Source organism: Prionailurus bengalensis, chromosome C1, assembly GCF_016509475.1.
Source record: "Prionailurus bengalensis isolate Pbe53 chromosome C1, Fcat_Pben_1.1_paternal_pri, whole genome shotgun sequence".
Classification (NCBI taxonomy): Eukaryota; Metazoa; Chordata; class Mammalia; order Carnivora; family Felidae; genus Prionailurus; species Prionailurus bengalensis.
The window spans coordinates 42,141,520-42,165,072 of NC_057345.1; the positions used below are offsets into that span (position 1 = coordinate 42,141,520).

The window sequence follows — 23,553 nt, forward strand, 5'->3', positions numbered from 1 at the left end:
AAGCAACTTCCCCAAAGTTAGTTTGCTGATAAGTGGCAGGATGATAAGTATCCAGGCAGTATGATACTAGAGCCTAAACTCTCTTTATACAACCAATTTATGATCAAGAAAAGCTTTAGAATGTGTGATTGTATTTCTAAACTAAGAAAAATAACTTATTGCCTATTGACTGACCAAAAAAGTAAAGATACATTTTAAACTAATTTTAAAAGATTTATATTTTTAAGTTACTGCCAAAATGGTTAAATAAACTGTCAGCTTAAGATTCACTTTGTTTAGGGAAAACTTTTCTTTAAATTTCCCTCTGAGTATGACTTGAATGGATAAGCCATAATTAAATCGATATCTTTTACCTCGCCTTCCTTCCTTGGTGTTCTCTGTTTCTAAGGGGAAATGGCATGTAACAAGTTTACAATTTGATATATTTCCATCTGAACTCCATGATTTTAGTAATGATCTCCAAACCTTTACTATATCCAGTGATTCAGGTTGTTCTTTGATAGTAGTTGGGAAGAGAGATTAGTTTTAACTTTACTGCTTTGGGTCTATGATAGAGCAAGCCTTAAAAAGAATATGGGATTATGGGGGTTAGGAAAGAAAAGGGAGAAGGAATGATACATGGAATAGCGTGCTCTTCTCATATTTTACTGTTGATGACCTGAAGCTACTCCATAGCCATAGGATTCATGTAAATGTAAAAATTAATAATTTGAGATTTTATTGGATCTAGATGGGTTTTATATATACCAAGGCAGAAGGTGTATTTTCCTCTCTGTTTCAATCATTTATACAAATAATTTCTCAATCCTTTCTTTAGTTTGGCCCTCTGTGTATCATAGTTATTTGTCATAAGATATCTACACAGGTGCTACACCTAATCACATGAATAATATACTTCTAGAATACCTTTGACTCTAATAAAACTGTTAGTTCATTACATGATTCTCTTTGTGGCTAATGTAGATTCTAGTAGGGTATTTTGTATATAGTTGATTTTGAATACATTTTCATTGAATCAGTAAAAATTGTCTTTTAGTTCAAAAATACAGCATTTGCTTGTAAAAAATAACTCCCTAGAAGGAGAAGAACTTCAGAAGCCACATTCTTGTTTGGAACTATGTTGTTTATTTGTTTTGAGCTATTTTTTTTTTTAATTTTAGAATTTTTTAAGTTTGAAAAAATTCTAAAATTAAAAAACTTTTTTTTACATTTTTTTCATGTTTGTTTATTTTTGAGAGAGAGAGAGAGACAGAGCACAAGCAGGGGAAGGACAGAGAGAAAGGGAGACACAGATCCAAAGCAGGCTCCGGCTCCAAGCTATCAGCACAGAGCCCGATGCGGGGCTTGAACTCATGAACTGTGAGACCTGTGCCAAAGTCAGATGCTTAACTGACTGAGACACCCAGGAGCCCCAAAAATTTAAAGTTGCATTAAAACTACAATGTCTAGCCTGGTGTCTTTCAAAGTATATTTTAAATAGAGTGATTTTTCATTTTGTGTTAATTTCCTTCTTTAAATGAAAAATACAGCACACATGGATGGTGATGACACTAGATAATTAACAGTATGCCCATGTGGTAGGTGGTCAAATAATGAAATTTTAATAACTGATCATTCTTGTTTGAATATTAAATATTCTTGTAAGAAGCGGTAATTCTTTTTTATTTCCATGAACCATCTTGGAAATAATGATTTCTTTTTTTAAAGGAAGCATATGTTACTAAATCTCAAGTCTCTGCTAGCCTACATTTGGTCAACTCAGGATTTAACACTCAGAGGATTCAGGACCATTCTCCACATATTCTGATGTTTTATGGCCTTTCCAATCTGCCCTTTCTAGCTGCTTTTTACTATTTCCTTACCCTAATTCTTTTTCAACCCAAACTGACTGACTTCTTATTGCTCTCTCAGATTGTTGTGTTTGGGGCTATACTTGTTTCCCCTTATGAATGACCTCTTTTCCAAACTGACATGTAATACAGGAATAGTCTTAATAATATTTTTTTGTTCTTAGCTAAAAATTAGAAACTTCGTGTTCTAGAAATATTCTCTTTTTAGATATCCTAGGAATATTTTATTTTCAGAGTATTTGCAAATGTAGTTGATTAACTGAGTCCTAGCTTTTACAGTGTCACCAGCAAACTTATTGTAATTATTTTTTCAGATGAAACAGTTTCTCCTATTTTATTGGATACCAAGTGGAATAAGATTCTAGATTCCCCTTCTCACCGACTATCATTTAACCCTGCATTGGCCAGTGTGAATGAACCTGCAGTTTCTAATGAGTCACAGCCACAATTGAAAGTCTTCTCTCTGGCTCATTCAGCTTCTTTGACCACAGAGGGAGAGGACCATTGTGCAAATGGACAGGAGTATCCTCTGAATCCAGAGATTAACACAATGTGGATTGATGAAAATGCCGTTGCAGAAGATCAGTTAATTAAAAGGAACTGTAATCGAGATGATCAACGCAGTGCTGTCGAAGTGGGAGAAAAAAAATGTGGAAATCTAGCTTGTCTGCCAGATGAGAAGAATGTTCTTGTTGTAGCCGTCATGCATAATTGTGATAAGAGGACATTACAGAGTGATTTGCAGGATTGTAATAATTACAATAGTCAGTCCCTCATGGATGCTTTTAGCTGTTCACTGGATGACGAAAGCAGACAAACTGATCAATTTAGTTTTAGTATAAATGGGTCCACTGGAAAAGATATGAATTCAGAGAAACAAATGGATCTGTTGAATAGACCAAGTGCAGTGGGGGATTCTGTTAAACATATGTGTACTACTTCATCTGATAATCTAGCCAGTGTCTGTTCCTCCTCACAATTAAAGGATGATGAAAATATAGGTAGAGATCCCTCCATGTCTGTGATTACAAGTTTAACAATTGATTCAGTAATCTCATCCCAGGGAACAGAGGAAGAAGGTTCTGCTGCTAAAAAGCAAGAGAACTGTATACCAGATGAGGTTCTCACTTGCAAAACCAGCTCTGCTAGGACAGATCTAGGGAGTCCAAACTCCTTTTCCCATCTGAGTGAGGGGATTTTGATGACAAAAGAGCCAGCAGAGGAGAGAACAACCGAAGAATCCATCCGACCTGGTTTACCTTTGCTTCTCAAAACAGACATGCCTAATGGGTCTGGAAGGGATGATAACTGTGAACAGTTTTCAGATTGCCTTGTGTCCAGTGAAGTTAGAGCTGATGAAAAGGAAGGTTGTGAACATGAAGAAATACTTGACACTACAGAACTTCTTAATATGACAGAGCATTTCTCTGATTCTCAGGAGATGACTAATTGGAAATTGACTAAGCTAAATGATATGAATGACAGCCAAATAAATAAAGAAAATGAGAAGTTTCTGCAGATGAATCAGCCTGAGGACATTTACAGTGATAATGGAGGAGAGTGTGATAGAATGGCTGAAGCAGGTCTAGATTTAAAAGGAACTTGCATGAATGAAAGTGAAGGATGTGATTTCTCCACTATGGATACACCAGCAGCAAATTCTGTATCTAATTGTGATTCCTATGGAATGCAGAGCCCAGTTGTTTGTTTTGTTCCAAAGACTTTACCCTCCAAAGAAGATTCAGTAACAGAAGAAAAGGAAATAGAAGAGAGCAAATCAGAATGCTACTCAAATATTTATGAACAGAGAGGAAATGAAGCCACAGAAGGGAGTGGTCTACATTTAAACAGCACTGGTGACCTAATGAAGAAAAATTATTTACACAGTTTCTGTAGCCAAGTTCCATCAGTGCTTGGGCAATCTTCACCTAAGATAGTAGCAAACCTGCAGTCTATCAGTGTTCCTTTTGGTGGTGCAAGACCCAAGCAACCTTCTAATCTTAAACTTCAAATTCCAAAGCCATTGTCTGACCACTTACAAAATGACCTTCCTACAAATAGTGGAAATAATATTAAAAACAAAAATGATGTTCTTGGAAAAGCAAAATTAGGGGAAAATTCAACAACCAATGTATGCAATTCCTCTTTAGGAAACATCACTATTGCTGATACAAATGGGGAACATTTAGAAAGCTACGAGTCTGGGATATCCAGTAGACCGTGCCTTGCATTAGCTCCAGAAAGCCCAGATAATGATCTCAGAGCTGGTCAGTTTGGAATTTCTGCCAGGAAGCCATTTACTACTCTGGGTGAGGTGGCTCCCGTGTGGGTACCAGATTCTCAGGCTCCAAATTGCATGAAATGTGAAGCCAGGTTCACATTCACCAAAAGGAGGCATCATTGCAGAGCATGTGGGAAGGTAAGTTGTATGTGTTTCAGGTCACAAATGTGGCATGCCTATTTTATTAAGCTCAATTAGAAATTAATAAAGACAATATAAGGTGAACATACTTCTGGTTGAGATGACATTATAAATAGCCTGGAACACCCAGTTCTAGTAAATTTCTAAATAAAAAATGACCTCATTGAATCTTAGTATTTATATAATTTTTTTGGTTGCCAAGATTTAAGCTGAATCACTTTTCGTGAACAGATGAGAATTGAGGAAGTGTTAACTTTGTGGTTTCTATATTGATAGATACTTGGTTAATGGAATAGTTTGAAATAAGGAAGTAATTTTTTTGGTTTAAGAAATACTTGTAGTTAACTTCATATTTTTTAATTTTTGAAAAATTGAGTATTACACTTAAAATCCATCCTAGTTTTTGTTACAGGATTTTGGCCACTCTACTAGACATTCTGGAACTTTTTATACACATATACACATATTTTTGTCTTTTTCCCCCTTTAACTTTGATACAAAATAGAGTTGAGGGCTGCAGATCCTATGACAAGGTTGTAAGAATACTTGGTATTCCTTAGGTCTCCCTAAGTTTCCTCGCTGTAACATATCAACTTACTGGTTTGTCTTTTTAACAAGAGCTATGAACTAGGAGGAAGGGATTTTATATTTTTAAAAAGACTTTTAGCTTTGTTATTTTATATTTTTAAAAAGGCTTTTAGCTTTGTTATTTTTTAACTATACTTTATTAAGCTTTAGTTTTTATAAAAACAAAACAAAAGATTAGTAATTTTCATTTGGCTTTGTGAAGATTAAATGAGATTACAGATGTAATAGTAAGTGCTCAGTAATTAATCTCTACTTCCCTTCTTGCCTGATTTATTGGTCTGTTTGTGCTAATTAGGATGCTTTCACCTTCAAGGAATGGGGTATCTGACTCTTTGTGATTTAGACAAAACAGCATTTCATGTAACAGGAAGCCTGAAGATAGAGACTCACTTATGTCTGGGCGTAGAGTGAGGATCTCTAAAGTTTCCTTGGTCTTCCACTCATGATCTCAAGAGAGTGGCATAGCTGTAAGCATCAAGTTCAACCTGGCAGCTTCTCAAGTACAGGGAAATTGGTTGGGGTCAAACGAGCCTATTCTTGCTGCAGTCTCATGAAGGAGGAAAAAATCCCTGGCAACTTCTTTCAGTTTATTGGTCAGGTCTAGACCACAGGTGCAATTTTATACCAATTATTGATAAAGGGGAACAGAATTGATTGGCTAAGATGAATCATGATTCATCCTCTGGGGCTGAGCCCAATGTTGCCTGAACACAAGTGGGATTCTGTTAATATGGAGAAGGAAGAGAATGTTTCCTGGCTGGGCAGTCAGAAAGGGTACAAAAGAACAAAATGATGGGGAGCAGAAAGAAGTTAAAGCTGTTGATTGGGCTACTGGTCTCTGATTATTAAAATTTGAAGAAAATAGTTTGTTTAATTCTTAAATATCTTGTAGTCTGAAATAAACTCAGTAGCCTGAATAATCAGTTTTCTATTAAGGAATTAGAGTTGTCATTTTTATGTAGTTCTGTGTGTCGCTTACTCTGTAGAATACTTTCTGAAAATTTTGCTTTATTGAGCAAATAATAATGTTCCAGACCAGCATATCCAGATGTAATGAGTAAATAGGTAACTCAGGTGGATTTAGAAAGGAAATGGTGGCAAAATGTTCACAAATTGAAAAATTAGATGGAAGTTTTGCTGAGTGGAATTTATGAATTTAGGAATTCACGTGGATTATGGATTCATATTCTGTTTTTTTCCTTTTTATCTCCAGTTACATCAGAGATGTTCTAGGGATTGATGAGAAATGTTTGTAAAAATCCTTGAACTTCTTGGAAGAAAAGAATTTATAAACAATTGTATACTTTTTCTAGCTACTAATGAGATTATACTGGGGAAATAGCTAGAAAAATACCCCAAACAATGTGATTTTGTAAAATATTGTTCACTGCTGAAAAAAGAAATTTAGTTTGCATACCCGGTAATTTCTCTACTTAATACCTATAGCTTAATACTCTGCTCTTATGAGCATATATTAAGCATCTAATATATCAAAGGTTCTGGGCTAGATATTGGAGATGCAGAGATACAAAAATTGCAATATATGACTTCATTGACCTCATGGAGTTTGTAATCAAGGGCGCTGATTTCAGTAAGTTGAGAGAGGACTATTTGGATTTCCCGGAGTTTAAAAAAATTCTAAAAGAAATTGTGAACCACGGATCTGAGTAGACAGACAAACAGACCATTCTACAACAAAGTATATACATTGTGTTAAAAGCCAATTATATGTGCCTTATATTTGTTCTCATTAATCCTCATTATACCCGTGTAGAATGGGTTGTTAATTTTTCCCTATTTGATAGATTAAGAAGCAGAGGCTCAGAATGGTCAAGGAATATGCCTAGGATCTCATAGCTTGAATATTGCAAGAGCCCTGGTACCCTTTCTTTCAGTCATATCGCTTCCAGCATGTCTCTTCATTTATACTAGTGGTATGAAGAAAATAATCTAGGATCATTGAGGGATAAGAGCTTAATTTTTCTAAGAATGGCAGAGGGAGTCAGGAAAGTCATGTTACAAAATGACTATTTTGAGAGGGCGATATAAAAAAGTAGGTATAATTTATGGGGCAAGGTTCTAAAGTGTGTGAGATAAATGAGATCACATCAGAGTACAGGTGGAAAAGGGAAATAAATTCACAAAAGAATGGGACAAGATAAAAATACACATGATAGAAGGAGTTTAATAGAACATTATGGGAAATTATTTAGCATAGTTTAAAGCTTATGTTCTTTTTTTTAAATTAAAAAAATTTTTTTGAATGTTTATTTATATTTTGAGAGAGACAGAGACAGAATGTGAGCTAGGGAGGGCAGAGAGAGAGGGAGACACAGAATCCGAAGCAGGCTCCAGGCTCTGAGCTGTCAGCACAGAGCCCAATGCGGGGCTTGAACTCATGAACCACGAGATCATGATCTGCGCCCAAGTTGGACGCTTAACTGACTGAGCCACCTAGGTACCCCTATTTTTAAAAAAATTTTTAAATTCTTTTTTTAATGTTTATTCATTCTTGAGAGAGAGAAGGAGAGACAGAACACGAGCAGGGGAGGGGCAGAGAGAGAGAAGGAGACACAGAAACCAGAAGCAGGCTCCAGGCTTCAAGCTGTCAACACAGAGCCCCACGTGGGGCCCGAACTCACAAACCGTGAGATCATGACCTGAGCTGAAGTTGGGACACTTAAGTGACTGAGCCACCCAACCACCCCTATATTCAATTCTTGATAAGCAGTAGAGTTGTTATAACATTCATCTTGGTTAAATGTAATTAAGTAAAATATAAAATAATTAAACTAGAACTTATGAAAGTGTTAAAATGTTGCAGTTTATTTCTGTATTGCTGTAATGGAGATCAGAGTATCTGGATTCCAGTCTTCATTGTTAATTGGAAAAGTATGTCACACTCTAAGATGCTCAGCAAATGTGAGTTTTATGATTTCACACATTAATTTAGACAATTGCTCCATATAGCAGTATAATCCCTACTTCTCCTGTATGATAGATGATAAATTATAGAGTAGAAAGAATACAGAGAACTCTTTCCCCAAAAGGTGCCCTTTAAATTGAAATTATCACCATTATTATAAACCCATATTCATTTCCTGTGGAAATCACTGACTCCAGCAAATAGTGGTTATTCATCCTCTGTCAAGCTCCATTTCCCATTAATGTTTTGACTTTGACTTCAAAGGCCTAAGAAAACATTGAGTTTTATAGTAAAGGAAAGGGGCGCCTGGGTGGCTCTGTCGGTTAAGCGTCCGACTTCGGCTCAGGTCATGATCTCACGGTCCGTGAGTTCCAGCCCCACGTCGGGCTCTGTGCTGACAGCTCAGAGCCTGGAACCTGTTTCAGATTCTGTGTTTCCCTCTCTCTCTGCCCCTCCCCTGTTCATGCTCTGTCTCTCTCTGTCTCAAGAATAAATAAACATTAAAAAAAAAAAAAGAGTAAAGGAAAGAGGAGTTTTTAAAGTGAAGAAGAATTTCTAAAAGAAAAAAAAGCTGTTTATCTTCTGTTTGGTCATTTTCAAGGCTTTGTAACACTTTATCATTTATCATCACTGATGTGTCCAATTATTATTTATTTGGTGCCAGCTGGTTAATGACTGCTCTATTTACTATTTAACAGAAGCAGCCGTAAAAATATTTTTTATAAGTATAACTGTTTAACTGACAATTATTACCTGGATATTTTGTATTTGTTTGAGATGATGTGAAAGATGAAAATAGAGTAACATTAAAAAAAAATTTTTTTTATGTTTATACATTTTTGAGAGAGAGAGAGACATGGAGTGTGAGCAGGGGAGGGGCAGAGAGGGAGGGAGGGAGACACAGAATCTGAAGCAGGCTCTAGGCTTTGAGCTGTCAGCACAGAACCCAACGTGCGGCTGGAACTCATGAGCCCTGGGATCATGACCTGAGCCATGTCGAACGTTTAACCGACTGAGCCACCCAGGCGCCCCTAGAATAACATTTTGAATACTTCTACTTTATGCTAAGCTTATCTAGTTTAATATTACAATTCTCTGAGATATAATTACAGGTGAGAAAAATGCACCTCAGAAAGATTAAGTAATTTGCCTAAATCCTCAGAGTTTGACAATGAGAGTGCATTGATTTTAAGACAAATCTGTTGGACTCCAAAGCCTGATGCTCTACCACACTGGACACAGCAGCAAAATTTATCTGTACTTGAATTGCTTACTAGAAATATAAGTCATTGTCTTTGAGTTAACTTAGTTTGGGGCAGGAGTAAAGGACTGGGAATTTGAGTATTTGAATTTATAAGGAAGACAAAAATTCTGAGTGATTGGTGCTATCAGGTGATGGTAGAGTAGCAGGATTTTAGGATTTTACCTATCAGGTCTTGACCTACAAAATAGAAAAAGAACAATATGGGCACCAAGTCATTGGACGAGGAGGAGGGTGGCAGTATCATATACCATTCAAATTTACTCACAATTATTTTTTTCATTGTAATTGACTTTAAAAGTATAACTTGAGTAGACAATTTTTTATTGCATTAGTGATTTGAATAGATGGAACAGAGAAGAGAACTCTAATGTAGATAATGTGGAAAAGAATACTGGAATGAGTATGAAAGAGCTGTGGGCTTCTGTTTCCTCTTCTGTAAAAGGAGGAGATTGCATAGACTTTATTTCTGTTTCCTTGCAGCTCTGAAAGAGCTTATATGAATTTCTGTGGTTAAAAAAAATAGAAAAGGAAATGGAAAGATTGTGCTAGCATTGATTTATCTCTGTAAAATTATTACTAAATACTGATTAGCTAGGGTCACTATGTGGGAAGAGTCCATCATTAAACATTTTGAAGCATACTGTGCTGAAAGTGTGTTTTCTGGAAGTCATCTCTGTTAGACTGGAATGCTATTTGTCAAAGTGTCAGTTAAGTGTGCTACAGTGAGCATTTTTCTTTTTTGCAATTACTGTTTCCTTTTTGATTCATTTCTCATACTAATTTCTTCAAGATCCCTTTAGGGACATGTGATCTTTATCACAGTTTAAAAAAAAAAATAGCCTGATGACATGTCTAATGTCAAAGTGACATATTGAAAAATTATCTAGATTAATTTTTAATATAGTTCTAAAAAGCTTCCCTGTTTCAGACACTTGGGATTAGGGATTATGGATACTTAACATATATTATTTACAAATGTAATTATAAAGCATTTTATATAATTTTATATTTGTATATTATATAAATATTTTGTAAGTTTATATAATTTATATAATACATATGTTTATGTATAAAATGGCAAATACAGTCAATATCTAGGTTTGCTTTTATTTTTTTTTTTTTTAATTTTTTTTTTAAAATTTTTTTTTTTCAATGTTTATTTATTTTTGGGACAGAGAGAGACAGAGCATGAACGGGGGAGGGGCAGAGAGAGAGGGAGACACAGAATTGGAAACAGGCTCCAGGCTCTGAGCCATCAGCCCAGAGCCTGACGCGGGGCTCGAACTCACGGACCGCGAGATCGTGACCTGGCTGAAGTCGGACGCTTAACCGACTGCGCCACCCAGGCGCCCCCTAGGTTTGCTTTTAATTTGAATATGTAATCAGTAATGTCAGGAGTAATTTTATTTTATTTTTTAAAGTTTATTTATTTTGAGAGAGAGAGCATGTGAGTAGGGGAGGAGCAGAGAAAAGGAGAGAGAGGGAGAATCCCAAGCAGGCTTTGCACTGGCAGTGGGGCTCAAACCCATAAACTGGAGATCATGACCTGAGCCGAAATCAAGAGTCAGATGCCAACTGAGCCACCCAGGCACCCGGTGGAGTAATTTTATCTATAAAGATATGTAACAGAACTATATAATATTTTGATATTTATGTCATTATACCATATTTTTAGTTTAAGTGAAAATATACTTTAAAGAATTAAAATATCATTTAAAATAACTATTCAAATTTAATACTGAATAAAACCATTTTTAAAAATAATTTTTTAGAAGTTAACAGTTACACTCACCTGAAATATTAGGGAAGAGTTACAATGTTATGATTCTATCTGGGGTAAAAGAACATTATTCCAGAGCATGAAAAAATTTGATGTTGTTTATTTAAAAAAATTTTTTTTTAATGTTTTTATTTATTTTTGAGACAGAGACAGAGCATGAGTAGGGGAGGGGCAGAGAGAGAGGGAGACATAGAATCTGAAGCAGGGTCCAGGCTCTGAGCTGTCAGCACAGAGCCTGACGTGGGGCTCGAACTCACAGACTGTGAGATCATGACCTGAGCTGAAGTTGGACGCTCAACCGACTGAGCCACCCAGGTACTCAATGTTGCTTATTTTTTAATCATAGGAAAATCATTTTTCAGTATATAACCTAAGATGACAAGATACACAAAATCATGTCTGTTTATGCTGTCACTCTGTTATTTTATGCTCTGACTTTGGTCAAGGAATCTTGACAGAATTGAAGATTTTCAACTTTGTTTACTGTAAATAGAGGTTACAGAAATGTTAAATATTTGTAAATGAATGTTATATTGTAAAAGGCAGCTAAATAAGAGAATCTTTCCCTTGTCACCTTGTTATGTGCCAGTGTTAAAGTACATGTTGATCATTTCAAGCATGTAAGACTCTCTTTATAACAGTGTCTCTCTGTATAATGCCATGAGAATAAGTCACAGAAACTGTCTTCAATTAAGACCTTTTTAATTGAATGACTAGTGCCTGTTGCATGCAAGTTATGACAAACTTGCCTGAAACCAAATTTGATTATATCCTATGTAATGTTTTAGCAGGATTCCAAGGGCATTTGTCAATATTGACTTCATCCAGGTATTACAAGAGTTTTCATTCTGAGAGCTCTAGGATGTGCCGTGTGCTTTGTCATCTCTACAAGGGCAGAAATTTCTTTTATTTCATATTAGATTTACTTTACCTATTTTGGAACCCAGGCATCAATAATCCTATTCCTCAGTTCATGGCACACTTTTTAAAATGTTTTAATCCCAACGTAGTTAAAATACAGTGTATTTTAATATTACTTTAAAATAAAAAAATAAAATAAAATAATATTGGGGTGCCTGGGTAGCTCAGTCAGTTGAGCATCTGACTTTTGATTTTGGCTCAGGTCATGGTCTCATGGTTTGTGAGATGGAGCCCTGTGTTGGACTCTGTGCTGATGGTATAGAGCCTGCTTGGGATTCTCTCTCTTTCCCTTTCTCTCTGCCCCTCCCCCCATCTCTCTCTCTCTCTTTCTCTCAGCATGAATAAATAAACCTTAAAAAAAAGTAATATTTATGATGGCAATCTTCTGTCTACTTCTACATATCCCTAGTCCCTAGCTTAGCTTACTAGACATACCCACTTAAAAAAACAAATAGACAGGGGCACCTGGGTGGCTCAGTTAGTTGAGTGTCCAGCTCTAATTTTGGCTCAGGTCATGATCTCGTGATTTGTGAGATCAAGCCCTGCACTGGGCTCTGTGCTAGCAATGCAGATCCTGTTGGGATTTTCTCTCTCCCTCTCTCTCTTCCCCTCCCCTGCTCTTTGCACTCTCCCTCTCTCAAAATGAATAAACTTAAAAAAAAAAAAAAACGACCAACAACAAAAAAACCCAAATAGACTATTTTTTTAGAGCAGAAAAATTGAACAGAAAGTACAGAGTTCTCACATACCTGTAGTTGACCCCATTATTAGCATCTTGCCACTAGTGCGGTACATTTGTTAAAATTGATGAACCAATGTCAATACATTGTTATTAACTAAAGTCCTATAAAAGAAATATATGCTGTGGTTTACTTTAGGCTTCACTCTTTGTGTTGTACAGTTCTGTGGGTTTTGATAAATGCATGACATGTGTCCTATTATAGTATCCTATAGAGTAATTATACTATCCTAAAAATCCCTTGTGCCCCACTTGTGCGTGCCTTCCTTCCTGCCATCGGAACTGCCAGCAATCACTGATCTGGGTTTTTTTTTTTTTAATTTTATTTTTTAATGTTTATTTTTGAGAGAGACAGAGACAGAGTGCGAGCAGGGGAGGGGCAGAGAGAGAGAGGGAGACACAGAGTCCGAAGCAGGCTCAAGGCTCTAAGCTGTGAGCATAGAGCCTGACACGGGGCTTGAACCCACGAATCTCAAGATCATGGCCTGAGCCAAAATTGGAATCTTAACTGACTGAGCCACCCAGGCGTCCCTCATTGATCTTTTTACTGTTCCAGTTGCCTTTTCCAGAATGTCTTATAATTGGGATTTATGTAACCTTTTCAGACTGGCTTCTTTCACTTAGTAATATGCATTTACATTTCCTCCATGTCTTTTTTAAAAAATCGAGGTATAATTGACATACAATATGGTGTTAGTTTCAGGTGTATAAGATAATGATTCAATATTTGCATATATTGTGAAATGATCACCACTGTAAGTTGTTAATATCTGTTCCCATACATAGTTACAAGTTTTTGGATGAGAACTTTTTTTAAAGTTTATTTATTTATTTTGAGAGAGAGAACCTGTGTGCATGAACAAGGGAGGGGCAGAGAGAGAGGGAGAGAGAGAGAATCCCAAGCTGGCTCTGCACTGTCAGCATGGAGCCAGACGCTGGGCTCGAACCCATGAACGATGGGATCATGACCTGAGCCAAAATCTAGAGCCAGACACTTAGTTGACTGAGCCACCCAGGTACCCCTAAACATTTTTTAAAAATATAATTTATTGTCAAGATGGCTAACATACAGTATATACAGTGTGCTCTTCGTTTTGGGGTAGAGTCCTGTGGTTTATCGCTTACATACAACACCCAGTGCTCATCCCAGCAGGTGCCCTCCTCAGTGCCCATTACCCATTTTCCCTTCTCCCGCACCAGCAGTTTGTTCTCTGTATTTAATAGTCTCTTACAGTTTGCCTCCCTCCTTCTCTGTAACTTTTTTTCCCCTTCCTTTCATACATGGTCTTCTGTTAAGTTTCTCAAGTTCTACATATGAGTGAAAACATACGATATCTTTCTCTGACTGACTTATTTCGCTTAGCCTAATACCCTCCAGTTCCATCCACATTGTTGCAAATTGCAAGATTTCATTCTTTTTCATTGCTGAGTAGTATTCCATTGCATATATATACCACATCTTCTTTATCCATTCATCTATTGACATTTGGAGAGAATGTTAACCAGGGAGGGGGCAGAGGGAGAGAGAGAGAATCTTAAGCAGGTTCCATGCTCAGTGCAGATCTTGACAATCCTGTTGATCCCAAACCCTGGGATCATGACCTGAGCTGAAATCAAGAGTTAGACATTTAACTGACAGCACCCCCAGGTACCCCAGAAATATTTTATTTATTTATTTTTAGATTTTTTTTTAAATGTTTATTTTTGAGAGAGAGAAAGACACAGTGCAAACAGGGACAGGCAGAGAGAGAGAGACACACACACAGAATCTGAAGCAGGCTCCAGGCTCTGAGCTGTTGGCACAGAGCCCAACACAGGGCTTGAACTCATGAACCATGAGATCATGACCTGAGCCAAAGTTGGACGCTTAACCAACTAAGCCAGCTAGGCACCCCACCCCAGAAATATTTTAAATTATTCATGTGTTTCTCTTATTTAAGGACAATTCAACCCAAAACAAGTTTATTTTCCTGATTTCATATTTACTTACCTGTTGATGGAAACCAATACATAGGATAGTAAGAAATGGCTACTTTAAAAATAGAATATTCCTTGGTAATTCAGTTTTCTTCATACTCTGCCTAAAAACTTGTCTTATTATTCACATTGTGATTTGAACCATTCCAGCATGGTAAAACAGGAAAAACTTTTGGATTAAACTTGGTTTCTAATGAAGTTAGGGCAATATTTTCCATTCACATTCTTCAAAAAATTGTGTTGGCTGAAAGTCCACCTCACCCATGTCATAGCATTTGTCACACAGTACTGTCTCTGTCATTCTCATTGGACTATAAGGATCGTGTTATTGATTCTGATTTATCTTTTATTCCCAGCATTTAGGCCCCACAGTACCTGTCACTTACAAATTGTTCAGCAAACGTCTGTTAATGAATGAATAAGTGAGTGCCAGATCATTAATTTACTTAAATATTGTGTGCTTGTTATTTGTCTGTCACTATGCTGGGTGCTGAATTTACACTAATGACATTATGATCCCTACCCTTATGTAAAGATTAGTGGGAATAACCAAAAGCAAACAAATGTATAATTACAAATTGTGATAAGGACTATGAAGGAAATGAACAAGGAGGGATAATATAAAAGATGGAGGGGGAAGGGGATCTGGGAAGTCCTCTGAAAAATGACAGTTTATTTTTTATTCTTTATGTTTATTCATTTTTGAGAGAGAGACAGAGGGTGAGCAGGGACGGGCAGAGAGGGAGACACAGAATCCGAAGTAGGCTCCAGACTCTGAGCTGTCAGCACAGAGCCCAGTGCAGGGCTCATACTCGTGAACTGTGAGACCATGACCTGAGCTGATGTCAGACACTTAACCAACTGAGCCACCCAGGAGCCCCAAGAAATGACCGTTTAGATGACACATGACAGTTGAGGAGTCAGCCATTCAAAGTACAGAGAGAAGAATGCTTCAGGAAGAGAGAACAGCATGGGCCAAGGTAGGAAGGCACCTATACAAGAAATTGAAAGGAATCCAGTATGGTTAAAATATAGTAAGGGAAGAGTCCCATAAAAAGAGTGTGGAGAGGAAGTCAGGGAACAGCTCATGTAGTGTTCTGCAGGTCATGTGAAGAATACAGTGGGAAGCCATGGGAATGGACAAGCTTACCTAGGGAAGAGTTTACAGAGGGAAGAAAAGGGGCCCAGGGCTGAGCCATTGAGGTCAAGCAGAGGAGGAAGACCTAATACAAGTGACAGAGAATGCATGGCCAGAGAGTTAGGCAGAAAACCAAGAAAATGTGGTGTCTTGAAACTCAAAAGAAGAATAGTTTGGCAGAGGAGGGGGTTATCACCTATATAAAGTGCTGATGGGAGGTAGATAAGATATGGACAGGAAAGGGACCAATGGACTTGTCTGCATCAGACTTTGATACAAGCAGACTTGGTAGAGCTGTGGATACAGAAGCTAGAATGGGTTGAAAATGGGGAATGGGTTGAATATGGAATGAGAAGTAAGGAAGTGGAGATGGTTTTTTCAAGAAGTTTTGCTGTGAGGGAGAACAGAAAAAAAATTGGAACACTTACTAGGTGAAGATGGTGGTTATAGATGAATTTTTTTTAAAGGATAGGAGATATTTACTATTGTATTTAATGTAATGAATGATTCTATAGACAGGTTGTTTTAGAAGAAAAGGGATCAGAGGAAGAGAAAAACCCTTGAGAAGGCCAAATGGATAAGATTTATGACATGTTTAGGGTTTGGTCTTCAACAGGAGAGAGGAAGAGAAGATGGGGACAGATGAAGATAGGTTTATGGATTTATTGGTGAGAGCATGAAAAAAATTTACATCTGCTTGGCTCATACTTCATATAGAAAATATAAACATCAGGGCATCTGAGTGGCTCAGTAGGTTAATCATCTGACTTTTGGTTTCAACTTAGGTCATGATCTCGTGGTTCATGGGTTCAAGCCCCACATCAGGCTCTGTACTGACAGTGCAAAGCTTGCTTAGGATTCTCTCTCTCTCCCTCTCTCTCTGTGTCCCTCCCCTGCTCAGGCTGTCTCTGTCTCTCTCAAAAATAAATAAACTTAAAAAACAAGAAAATATAAACACAGAGAGAGACGAAATAGGGATAGATGATGAGGGTTTGAGAGGGGAGAGGTAGTTACCTTGGAGTGGGAAAGTAAAACCTAGTTAGAGAATTGAAATTTTGATAGCCTTGTGAAACTAGGTATCAAATTTTCAGTCATTTTATGCTAGTATAGTCCTGACTTCATGGGATAAGGTCAGTATTTGTCTTTGGAGACATTGTGAGCTTGTTGCATTATCTTTGCAATACAAGCAATTATTGGAGAAGCAACAAAAGTTCTATAGGGCTAGTCTATGTTGCCATCTGTCTATCCATTTCCATTTTATTTGTTCTTTCATTGAAGCATTTAGCAAGCATATACTAATTGCTTAGTGTACTATTTTTAACCAAAGAGATGAAAGAAGAAAGTAGAATGGCTGAGCTACTCTATTTAAACATACCACTCATGTTTCCATAGATCACAGAACTTAAATATGTGAAATAAGTAACAATTACAAAGCTGCAAATGCTTTGTGGTGGGAAGCAGATAGATGATGATGATGGTGGTGGTGGTAGTGGTAGTGAGGATAATGAGATGGCTAATATTTATTGAGTGTTTACTGTGTGCCAGGCACTTTTCTAAATGCTACTTACAGTATCTTATTTAATATGTATAACACCCTAGGGGCACCTAGGTGTCTCAGTTGGTTAAGTGTCTGACTCTTGATTTTGTCTCAGGTCATGATCTTCCGGTTCATGGGTTCAAGCCCCACATCTGGCTGTGCACTGACAGCATGAAGCCTGCTTGGGGCTCTCTCCCTCTCTCTCTGCCCCTCCCTACCTCAAAGTAAATAAATAAACTTAAAATACACACACACACACACACACACACACACACACACACACACACACACCCTACGAAGTAGCTAGTGTTATAATCCACATTTTATAAGTGATGAAATTGCCCTACAAAAATTGAGTAACTTGTTGAGAATCACACAGCCAGTAAGTGGAGTTAGGATTCAAACTTAGGCTCTTTGACTTACAGAGTCCACACTCCAAAGCAGTATGCAGTGGTTTTAGAGGGTCTGGGGGGTGGGGGAACCGAATAAGGGAGTCATAAAGTTGAGGTCCTTAAGTTAGTAAGGGCCACTTTAGGAGCATGTGGACTTATGACCGCAAAGCTCCTAGGCAGCCAGATAAGAGGGAAACAGAAGGTAGATAAACGTTTGTTTAGTACATACTCTGTAATTTGTGTATCATTTTCCTAGTAAACCCATGTGAAAAGTGTGTTATTACTACTTTCCGGTTGAAGAAACTGAGATAGTAGAACTATGAACCAATCAGTGCTTTCTTAGCTATATAACACATGGTCTTTTCCTTTAAATATAGTTGAAAGGATAAAAATGAAATAATTCAATAGGTTTTATGGTGGTTTTTTATATTGTTTCCTCAGCATTTCTTAGAGGAATGTCTGTATTTATAACATGTTTTCAAAGCAAATATATTTATTTCAAAAAGAAAGTTGGAAAATATCTGGTACATCTTATATTAGATGGCAATTTCTTATTTTAAATAAAATTACGTGTTAAATACTCACAATTTACTTTTAAATAACTTGAGTTACAGTCAATTTGTTTAACATTTGAGAATTTTGGTAGTGAATATAGAATAACCTTCATAGAACCCTGAGTAACAAGCACATTAAGATAACCTGTTGGTTTGGGGGTGCCTGGATGGCTCAGTTGGTTGAACATCTGACTCTTGATTTTGGCTCAGGTCATGATTTCATGGTTCCTGGGATCAAGCCCAATGTTGGGCTACGTGCTGGCAGCATGAAGCCTGCTTGTTGCTTGGGATTCTCTCTCTGTCCCTCCCCGCTCTTCCATTTGCTGCTCTCTCACCCTCAAAAATATTTTTTAAATCTTTTTTTAAAAAAGATAATATGTTGGTTTATAACTTCAGAGATCAATTTTCTCAAGGTTTATTTTGTCATCTGGTGTGAAAACATGACGACTGGTTGTGCTCCTTGGGAAGCAGAGAAGTAGTAATTTCTCACACTGAGAAAGTTTGTTGAAATATGTGAAGAGCATTTTAAAGAGCAAAAGGATCAATATTTCTCAACACCTAGATTTAGAATAACTCACAGCCATTAACTAGCTTCCTCATGATCTCAGGCAAGGTACTTTGATCATCCGTAGAATGAAGGTGATAATACATAATAAAGATCTGTTGGGAGTGCCAGGGTGGCTCAGTTGGTTAAGCGTCTGGCTCTTGGTTTCGGCTCAAGTTATGATCTCGCAGTTCATGGAATCGAGCCCTGCATTGGGCTCTGTGCTGACAGTGCAGAGCCTGCTTGGGATTCTCTCCTTTTCTCTGTCCCTCCACTGCTGTGTGCTCTCTCTCTCTCTCTCTCTCTCAAAATAAGTAAATAAACTTAAAAAAAATCTGTTGAATGAATTATCAGTTTTAAAAGTAATAAATAATGTTACCTAACGCTGTATGTAGTAGATTATCATTAAATTGTAACTTCTTATTTTAATTATGTCTTTATGGAAAATTGGCTGTAGTGTTTTTTTTTTTAAGTAGGCTCCACGCCCAGCCTGGAGCCTATTGTGGGGTTTGAACTCATGACCCTGAAATCAAGGCCTGAGCTGAAATGAAGAGTCAGTTGCTTAATCAACTGAGCCACCCACGTGCCCTGGCTGTAGTTTCTTTATGAAGTATTTTTTTGTTGTTGAGTTGTAGAGTTCTCTATATATTCTGGGCATCAATCCTTTATCAGATATCTGATTTGGAAATATTTTCTTTATAAGTTCTTTTTACTCTGTTGGTAGTGCCTTTGATGCAACAAAGTTTTAAATTTTGATGTTCAACCTGTTTGTTGTTGTTGTTGTTGTTGCTGCTGTCTGTGCCTTTTGTGTCATATCCAAAAAATCATTGCCAAACCAAATGTCATGATCTTTCCCCCTATACTTTCTTCTAAGAGTTTTATAATTTTAGCCCTTGCATTTAGGTTTTTGATCCACTTTGAGTTAATTTTTGTATATGGTGTAAGGATCCAGTTTCATTCTTTTGAATGTAGATATCCAGTTTCTTCAGCACCATTTGTTCAAAACACTATCCTTTGCCCATTGAACTGTCTTGGCACCCAAGTCAAAATCATTTGACTGTATATATATGTGAGATTGTATTTCTGGGCTCACTGTTTTATTCCATTGTTCTTGATGTCTGTGTTTATACTAATATCACACTGTTTTGGTTACTGTAGCTTTGTAGTAAATTTTGAAACCATGAAGTGAGAATCTTCCAACTTTGTTCTTCTTTGTTAAGATCATTTGACTATTTTGGAGATTCCATATGATACACTATATGTTAACTAACTTGGATTTAAATTTAAAAAAATATTCCATATGAATTTAAGGATGGATTTTTCTATTTCTGTGAAGATTGTTACGACAGAGATAACATTGAATCTGTAGATAATTTTAGGTAGTAGGGACATCTTAACAATAATGTTTTCCAATTCATGAATTGTCTTTCAGTGTATTTATATCTTTTTTAAAATTTTTTATTTATTTTTGAGACAGAGAGACAGAGCATGAGTGGGGGAGGGACAGAGAAAGAGGGAGACACAGAATTTGAAGCAGGCTCCAGGCTCTGAGCTGTCAGCACAGAGCCCGATGCAGGGCTGGAACTCATCAACGGTGAGATCATGACCTGAACCGAAGTCAGACGTTCAACCGACTGAGTCAGCCAGGCGCCCTGTATCTTCTTTAAAATTTTTTTTCAGCATTCTTTTGTTATTTTCAGTGCATAAGGCTCTTACCTCCTTGGTTAGGTTCATTTCTAAGTATTTTATTTTTACTTATTTTTAATTTTTTTTTAACATTCAGTTTTGAGAGACAGAGAGTGTGAATGGGGGAGGGGCAGAGAGAGAGGGGAGACACAGAATCCCAAGCAGGCTCCAGGCTCTGAGCTGTCAGCACAGAGCCGGACACAGGGCTTGAACTCATGGACCATGAGATCGTTACCTGAGCCGAAGTTGGATGCTTAACCGACTGAGCCACCCAGGTGCCCCAATTTCTAAATATTTTATTCTTGATGCTATTGTAAATGGAATCATTTTCTTAATTTCATTTTCGACTTGTTCATTATTAGTGTATAGAAATACAAATGATTTTTGTGGGTTGACTTTACATCCTGCAAGTTTGCTGAATGTATTAGTTTTTACAATTTTGTGTGGGAATCTTTAGTGTTTTTTACATATATGATCTTGCCATCTGTGAACAGAGGTAATTTTCTTCATTTCCAATCTGAATGCCTGTTTGTTTACCTTTCCTAATTGCTCTGGCTAAACTCCAAATACTAAGCTTGAATATAAGGTCAAAATTGTACATCCTTGGATTTTTCCTATCTTAGAGGAAAAGCTTTTAGTCTTTCACTGTTGCATATGATATTAGCTGTGAGTTTTTTAAATGTGGCCTTTTATGTTGAGGTAGTTTCCTTCTATTCTTAGTGTGTTGCATGTTTTTATCACATAAAGATGTTAGATTTTGTTAATGCTTTTTCTGTATCATTGATCATGTGGATTTCTTTCCATTCTATTAATGTGGTATATTACATGATTTTTCCATGTTGAACCATCCTTGCATCCTTGATCATAATCCTTTTAATGTACTGTTAAATTTGGTTTGCCAGTATTTTATTGAGTATTTTTTGCATCAATGTTCATAAAGGATATTGGTCTATAATTTTTTTGTATTGCCTTGTTTGGCTTTGGTATTAGGGTAATGCTGGCTTCATAAAATGAGTTAGGGAGTGTTCCTTCCTTTTCAGCTTTTTGGAAGAGTTTGAGAAGGATTGGTGTTGTTTAAATGTTTGGTAACATTTACCAATCAAGGCCGTTTTATTTGGAGCGTTTCTGTGTTGAAAGGTTTTTGATTACTGATTCAATCTCCTTACTAGTTATAGATATATTTGGATTTGCTATTTCTCCCTGATTCAGTTATGGCAGGTTTTATATTTGTAGGAATTTGTCTATTCATCTAGGTTGGTGGCAGTTTTTGTTTTTTGTTTTTGTTTTTTAATTAATTTCTGCACCCAATGTGATGCTCGAACTCATGATCCCAAGATCAAGAGTTGCATGCTCTACCAACTGAGCCAGTCAGATACCCTGGCCACAATTTTCTTTAAGCCAGAAGAGAATTATTTGAAAAAGGTAGAGTAGGATATTCAATCTTAAATCAGTGCTTCCTTTGACAGAACAAATCAGAAGTTGGTTGTTGGTTACAGAATGTCAGCTGACAAAAGTGTCTTCTGTTAAAACCATCACATTTTCATTATATAAATAGGCAAAGGAGAGGCTTAAGTGGATGAGTAATCACTAGAGAAATATTTAAATTTATTGGCTATTAAGAGGTAGGGATTTTATACCTATGTAGTGAAAAATAGAAAATGTTGATAATACTCATTGCAATTTGATGTTAAGTTGAAATCAGCATTTTTAGACATTTAAAATACCATATATATCAATTCTTAGAGCCAATAATTCCTTCTTTGGAAGATAATTCCTAAAGAACAAGAGCTATAAAACAAAAAGATGTTCATTTTAGTGTTACTTTATTTTTTACTTGTTTATTTTTTAAATTTATTTTTTATTTTTTAGAGAGAGACACCAGGGGAGAGGAGCTGAGGGAGGGAGGGAGGGAGGGAGGGAGGGAGGGGGAGAGAGAGAGAGAGAGAGAGAGAGAGAGAGAGAGAGAGAGAATATCTTAAGCAGGCTCCAGTGTCAGCATGGAGCCCAGTGTGGGACTCAGTCCCATGAACGTGAGATCATGACCTGGGCCAAAATCAAGTGTCGGATGCTCAAATGACTGAGCCACTCAGGCACCCCTAGTGTTACTTTAAATAGCAAGCACATTAGAAATAATTTCTGTCCAAAGCTGGATAATGATAAGTTAAATATGATATATACATTTGACTCAGCCATTAAATATTATTATGATAATGGGGCACCTGAGTGGCTCAGTCGATTAAGCATGCAACTCTTGATTTTACCTCAGCTCATGATACCACAGTTATGGGTTTGAGCCCATGTCAGGCTCTGTGCTGAGTGTGGAGCCTGCTTGGGACTCTTTCTCTCTCTCTCAAAAAAAGATATTAAAAATATAATATGATAAAGCAGTATGGCAAATGCCTATGATGATCTATGAATAAAATGCAAACTCATAGTTTTGCTTTGTTTATAATTACAAAAGTTATTCTTAGGCATAAAAACGTGTACATAAAGGGAACATGTAAAATTGAAAACATAATTTTAATTGGTGGAATTCTGGGTAATTCTCTTTTTCCTTTTTAATTCCTACAGGGGTTCTTAATATTGATTCAATTAAAAATAATTCAGGGTCTATGAAATAGTCTTCCCAGGAGAAGTCGTATTCAAATCTGATCAATTTCTAGATCTAGCAATCAATTTATAGGAAATACAGAGTTAGACAAATGCATTAAACATCACCACCTAAGAAGGCAGTCAGTGAAATCCATATTGTGGGAAAGTATAGGACAAATGACTCAGTTTTTTCAATAAGGTATTTTTGAAGGAGAACCTATATAATAAAAGAGACTTGAGACATTCACTAATCATAGTATAAAGACCTCTTTGATTTCTGCTTCAAGCATAACATTAAAAAGCTAAACAAAATTAAAAGTTATACAATAATAATACAGCACTGGATATAAGAGAAGAAAGATCTAAAGTCAATCGTCTAGACTTCCACCTTACTAAACTAGAATACAATGCGAGATGTTGATAATGGCAGAGGCTAGTAATGTGTGGGGACAGGGGTATATGGAATGCCCTATAACTTCTGCTTAATTTTGTTGTGAACCTAAAACTACTCTAAAAAATAGTCTATTAAAAATTTGTCTACTAAAAATGTTAACATTATTCAGATATTTGATATTAAGAAATTATTAATATTTTAAGATGTGATAATGGTACTGTTCTGTTAAAATAGTCCCTGTGTTTCAGA

The 23,553-nt window shown here is 36.6% G+C and overlaps 1 protein-coding gene across 3 annotated transcripts in view; it reads left to right on the forward strand.

The window, feature by feature from the left end:
- The window catches only part of ZFYVE9 (zinc finger FYVE-type containing 9), a 220,095-nt gene that overhangs the window by 92,654 nt on the left and 103,888 nt on the right, over positions 1–23,553 (forward strand). For all 3 annotated transcript variants that reach the window (XM_043574953.1, XM_043574954.1, XM_043574955.1), the window contains exon 4: positions 2,165–4,269. In XM_043574953.1, the coding sequence (XP_043430888.1) occupies positions 2,165–4,269 (2,105 nt within the window). The remainder of the gene's footprint in view (positions 1–2,164; positions 4,270–23,553) is intronic.